Source organism: Trachymyrmex septentrionalis, unplaced genomic scaffold, assembly GCF_001594115.1.
Source record: "Trachymyrmex septentrionalis isolate Tsep2-gDNA-1 unplaced genomic scaffold, Tsep1.0 scaffold121, whole genome shotgun sequence".
Lineage (NCBI taxonomy): Eukaryota > Metazoa > Arthropoda > Insecta > Hymenoptera > Formicidae > Trachymyrmex > Trachymyrmex septentrionalis.
This window is the reverse complement of record NW_017304341.1, coordinates 474,414-480,626: the sequence shown is the minus strand read 5'-3', so window position 1 is coordinate 480,626 and position 6,213 is coordinate 474,414. Positions and strand designations below refer to the sequence as shown.

At 38.4% G+C, this 6,213-nt stretch overlaps 1 protein-coding gene across 1 annotated transcript in view; it reads right to left on the bottom strand.

The window, feature by feature from the left end:
* LOC108754816 overlaps positions 1–5,894 on the bottom strand; it is a 48,924-nt gene extending 43,030 nt beyond the window's left edge. Inside the window, exons 1-2 of the mRNA XM_018497441.1 lie at positions 5,345–5,894; positions 4,780–5,071 (exon numbers count right to left, since the gene is read on the bottom strand). Of these exons, the coding sequence (XP_018352943.1) occupies positions 4,780–4,854 (75 nt within the window). The 5' untranslated portion in view covers positions 4,855–5,071; positions 5,345–5,894. The remainder of the gene's footprint in view (positions 1–4,779; positions 5,072–5,344) is intronic.
* Between the last annotated feature and the right edge of the window lie 319 nt (positions 5,895–6,213).

Here is a 6,213-nt window from a genome sequence, read left to right as displayed (position 1 = left end):
TCGAAAACAGCTACCGATTGGAAATTCTTTTAAAATCTGTCATTTTATTATTATTGAAAAATCTAAACTTTGATTTCGAGATGAAGAGAGAATTTTATTCATTCACCTTTCAGATTTATTGCGAGATTTATCTGCGCGTTTTTTATTGATCCAAAAAGAGATTTTTGTTAAAGAAATAATAATCAATCTGACAATTGGCTAATGCAGTGTTGGCTCCTCTTTCTCTTATGAAATTCCTACATTATTTTTACCACTAAATTCTTGCATTTCACTTTGGATTATCCAATCCATTAGTGACTGCTTGAAAGAGCATTGTGAATTTTGAGTATTAAAATTATACTATAATCTTAGTTGCACTCTCTCTCTCTGATACCTGCGTTCTATTCTCTCATTTGCCTAAATTTTTACTATTCCTAAAAAAACTTTGTGAAATTCTATTCAAAAATTAATAAAAATCAGATAATGTTGATATAATCGTTTTATAATTGTTAAAGATTCCATGAAATTCCGATTATGAAGATAAATCTGTTTCTGGAATATGCTTTTACAGAACATTGAAAAGCACTCGCCGTCTTCTAATCTCCGATCGATACAATAACATGCAACATTGTGTAACTAGTAACAATTCGTGAATTGCACTTGACAAATGTTAAAACGATTTATTATCTGTTTTAGAGCGCGTGATAATTTCGCTATCTTTTGGCGGTCATTACACGAAATGGAATTAAATGTGGCATTCATATTAATCTGCAACATTCTAATCGCGCTTATCGAAATATCGAGTCGGCGATATCCCCAACGATAATTGGATGTCTCTTTGTGATAGATAATCCGCGGATTGATGCGTTTGCGATCGTGTTACGTAAATTGTTGCCGACTGTAGTGTCAGCGTACTTCGTTCCTAAGTGCAAAATATGGTAGAGCTAAAGATTAGAAAGCAATAGATAGCATCTTGCACGAGCAATGATCGCTCATTTCGAGGGTTTACACTAGAGAAAGCAGCGAGAATGCAAATATTTCAAAAATTACAGTTTAATTGACCATATAGATAAATTAGTCTTTAATATTTTAACATGAGAAAATATATTTATAAATACATTTCAATCACAAATTTAGTAGCAAAATATTTATATAGTATTAATATCATAAAATAAAAATACAACTACTTTTTTTACAACGATTTATATTGAATACAATATAACTCGATTTCTGAAATTTCTTTCTCTCCTAAAAGACATGATTATTTATTACACAAATCTTCGCGTGGAGTAATTGTTGCAACGCATTGTAGTTAAAAAAAAAAAAAAATAATAATACGATGAGGAACGCGCGTGCTCTATATAATAAAGTTACCTGGCACGAAACTGCTCGCATCGCCGTAACCAATTTTCCCTCACAAAATATTCACTGAGAAAACAAAAGATCGTGTCTGCGGCATAAAAAGGCAACGTAAAAGGCCTACAGAGAGAGGACCGCGAGAGCTCTACCTGCGTTTGATATATCGGCTTCGGTGGCCGGATAGATGGATTACAATCATTCCGGGAGCTGGGGTGGTCAAATACCGTGACCATGCGTGTTTCAAACGTATCCTCGTGCACGCACACGTAGATATGTACGACGCACTTTCGAGTACACACGTGGCGGCCCGTGCGTGCAACGCGTTGCAAGGACGCGTTTTCAAGTGCCAGAATGCAGGGAGGTGCGTCGCGGCAGCGTGAAAATTTTACATCGTGAGTTTTCTCTCTCTCTCTCTCTCTCTCTCTCTTCACTGACGTTTCTCTGTTGTTTAATATCGCGGCTCTGTTACGTTTATTAAACGTTTATTAAGCGTCATAGATCTACCTATAATGTATTGATAGCGACAGAAAATTTAATTAACTTTGCAACGCCGCGCCTATCCCTCTTTTTATTTCTTCCCTCGCGTGCGATCATTATGCTCGAGTTTCGCGATCGCCACGTCGCTTTGTTGCTGTTACAATTGCTGTTATTCACTCATATTAGTTTGCCCCTTTGGCGGTGTAATTTAAATAACTATAATGCAAATTATGAAGACTGAATTTAGAATTTTTACACATCCTGTAATCCAAGTCAGTGTATTGTCCTTGCGTTTTCACAAGAACAAAATGAGTCTTCGTACATTAATATCGCAAGTATGAAGGCAGAGCTTCATGTATTTGACAGCATTATAAGATTATCCTCGGTCTCTGACTTCTTTTCTGAAAAAAACATCTGCATGGATAATGCATCTCTCGAGGTGCTTCCATATAAGTTACATGGATATTCTCTCTTTTAAAATATTTAATCTGTGCTTTGTTGCAATGAAAATAAAATGTACATAACTCTTTTGACAAAATGGTCCACATTGCATAATTCATGCATGATAAATTGATAATTTTCTCAAATAAACGATATACATATTGTGTAATATTCTAATAATATCATAGCTGTGATAATATAAAGGTGACCCTGTACGTATAGGTATACTGCTATGTATATTGATATATGATAATACTGATCGTATATAAAGTTATAAAAATATTTAAAATATTTATGCATACTGTCAATATTATTGATCGTATAGAATCATCTTTAGAATCTTTAGAAATCATCAACTGTGATATATTTATATAGATAAGATAAAAGTGCACTAATAAATAAAGAAAGAGAGACAAGAGTGGGGCAATAAAGAACGCAAAGTAGAAGAGCGTGTGAGAAAAATATAAATGGATAAATGAAGCAGGAATATTTGTAAACTAAATCCCCTTCTTGGCTTTGAAAATACTGAAGAGAATAAATTCTATTCTATATATTCCAAAAATATCGTTTCTGACAAGAAACTTATGATTTATCAACCTCCAAAAAGGTTTGCGATTGTTCTGATACTTTTTAAGTAAAAAAAAAAAAAAAACAGAAAAAACCAGTCAAAAACGTAAGTGGGACATGGGATTTCGTAAACCAGACGTGTTAAATGTTATCGTGATAATTTTACATTGGTCTGTCTATTACAACAATTTACGTAAACGGATTTTGTAGCGTGTTTTATTGTTAATTTTTCGATAGCCATGGTGAGGCCGAAGGCGGGCACGGATCGAGAGATCGAGCGGTCAATGGAGACATGCGGTCTTATTCCGTTGAATGCCAGAACATGAACATGGTCGTGGCACAGGAAGAAGGCAGGGGCACATCCGTATCGTGGTCAGAACCCGTGACCCCCCGATACGTACATACACGTGTAAACGTACGCGCGTTCGTCCGCACAGCATACACGCGAGCCGCGGCTTTGCCAAGGATTATCCCCCGTCCTACGGTTGCCCTCGGCTTTCGTTGTGAGATCGCGAAGCGTCGGATATACGCGTCGGATCTGAATTCGGTATGCGATTTTTGATGCGGAGAATCGAGTCTAAATCCGAGCTCGCGCTGCGTTTAAATGGTAAGGATAATTATTTCCTTCCCAAGCGATCATATGTCCGATAAATAACGTGTTTTTTTTTTTTTCTTTTCGATGCTGCATAGATTACGTGAATGTTTACCTAAACTTATAATTGCACCTGCTCTATTTAGTTTATTTTAACTCAAAACAGTACACATCTAGAAAGATGAAATTTTAGGATAAGGAGACTCGCGTGCGAGAAAATGAAAATTTCTGTTCTGAATTTATCGAAATTTATCACATTTTCCTAATACAAGTTTATTATTTTTGAAACGATTACGCGATGCAGAAATGACGCGCCTTGTTTATTTATTTTAGGTACTGAGATAATCGCGCATTACACGTGGAGTAGCCAGCTGCTTTGAGATGCGAAAGAATGTGCCAAATTGATGACGAAGAATTAAGCGGACTGAAAGCGCGTCCAGAGAAAGAGAGAGAGAGAGAGGGGTGCAAGAAGCGATAGGGTGGCCAATTGGCTGTGTAATGTCAGAAAGGGGTTGCTTCTCGCCCCTCGTACTCGCTAACATTGAGTATAGACGCTGCGTTATTTTTATAAGTTCGGCAGACCGAACGCCGAAAACGATGATGCTAGCACGCTAATCCACGACGTAAACCATTTTATCGGAATTTTATATTCCTTGTCAAATTAAGGTCACGTATTTTCGATATAGTTGTACTTTTTTATTGGCCTCTCATATATTAAAAGCGTTTTTATGATTTTTCGGCATATACACGGAAAGGACGTTTTTTGCTGAAGTATCTGAAAATTTACAATTAGTTACAAAATAATTATGTAAAACGTATAAACAACACTGATGATAATGCTGCAAAAAGTTTTAACATTTTAATAACCTGTTTTGAAGGTACATTTTTGATGGTTCAAACAAAACAAACAAAATTATTTTTAGATACTTTAGCAAACCCATTATGTCTGTGTGGACAAAAAAGATTTTAAATGATCCTAATTTTAAATGATCGATAAATTAGTGATCCGCATAGAATTCAATTACGCTTTAATCTGTTAATAAAAAGCTTTATTATTTTTAAAAACTAAACTATTAGAAATTGGAATACTTGTTCTAGTTTTTCTTTATCTGCTACATTTATTCTAAAAAAATAAATGTATTCCATTTTAAATTGCACATCCATGTGTTTTTTCGATCAATATTATTCTTAAATAAATGTAATATTTTTTACATTCTAATAAATTTTTTTAGCATATTTTTCTGCGATTTTATGACAAATCTTTCCAATTTTGTTTACAGAAAAATATTTATATAATCGCATGAATGATTGATAATATGCGTACAATATTTCATCCAGGCTGCGAAACAAAAATAAAAGATTACCTGTACTTGATCCGTCTTCGTGTTAGCAGCCATCCATGCCTCTACAAAGGTGTCCATTGCGCTCTGAAAATCCATTCCCTTCTGGGGCCTCTCAATAATTCTCCTGGGCCTCGGAAGTCGCCGCCATTCGTGACATATCGCGTTGTACTCGAATTCTCACAAACTCATAGCGTGAATTTTAGTCCTGGCACTAATATAATTAAGAATGTGATCGAAAAGATGACAGGTTTTTAAAGCCGTATGTCAGTTTTTCTTTCGGTTTGTCTTCTAAACGTCACTTGGAGCACCTTGTCTACGACAAATATTGACAATCGCGCGAATAACATAAAATTTATTTACAATCGAAATCACAGACGTGTATGAAATGTCCGCTTATTTACGTAGGAGGTTCTTACTAATACAAGTTCTTAATTTCTAGCTACTGTATGCTAATGATAAACGCGTGGGTGATCATTTTTTTTTTTTTTATATTGAAACGATTTGCACACCTATGATCACTATCGTCTGTTCTAAATTTCGCTTAGGTTAGATTGAAATATTAAATATATGATTAAACTGCGCGTACCTCTGACTAGACTGCGGAAAATCACACACGTGGTCGCAACTCATTACGATAAATATCGTCTCGGAGTAAATAGAGCGATCTACAGTCTCGTCCCGTTTCCTGATCACCAATCGGCACGTCAGTCTATTCAGAACATCACGTACACAATTCTAAACGCCAACATCGATCGTAGTCTCTCGATCATCGATCACAGGATCAGTCAACGTTGCCAATCATCTCCCTGAGAAGGCCGCGAGGCACTGTTTCGGCGCGCGTGGGGGTTGTCACCAGTCATCAATACCAAACATGTGCGTAGCTCTGAGTGCTCCGAAAAAATTCGAACTTGATCGATTTCTTCTTGGACGTTTCTCGTCAAGGAGCCTCTCTCGAACGATCACGATCGCATTCACGTCGTCGTCCCTCTCGTCGTGAGTGTACCTCTGAAAATCGCGTACGATCGCCAAGCACCAACGGAATGTCATTCGCGCCGCCGAGGACGGGCGCACGGTCCGCGAGGACAACACACGTTCGCAGGGAACGGCGTTCGAGCCGCGACTGTGCGCGTCGAGGCGTCGCGGCGCTCGATCTGCTGCCCCTACGACGCCCTACCCGCGAGCGCGCCGTCAGTATCAACCCCACCACCCGGTCGTATCGCCGCCGCCACCACTGCCACCACCACCACCACCACCACCACCACCACCTCCATCGCCCACCGCGATACCGTCGTCTCGCGTCTACCGATATCGCGGCCGAGTGCCTCCTCTGGTCCTCACTCGGCTGCTGGTTCACCCTCTCGCTCGCCGACTCCTCCGGAACCTACCTTCGTCGTACCCCGCAGCCCGAGATCCCGTCGTCTCGTTCTCGTTCCCTCTTATCCTCCCCCGATTTCG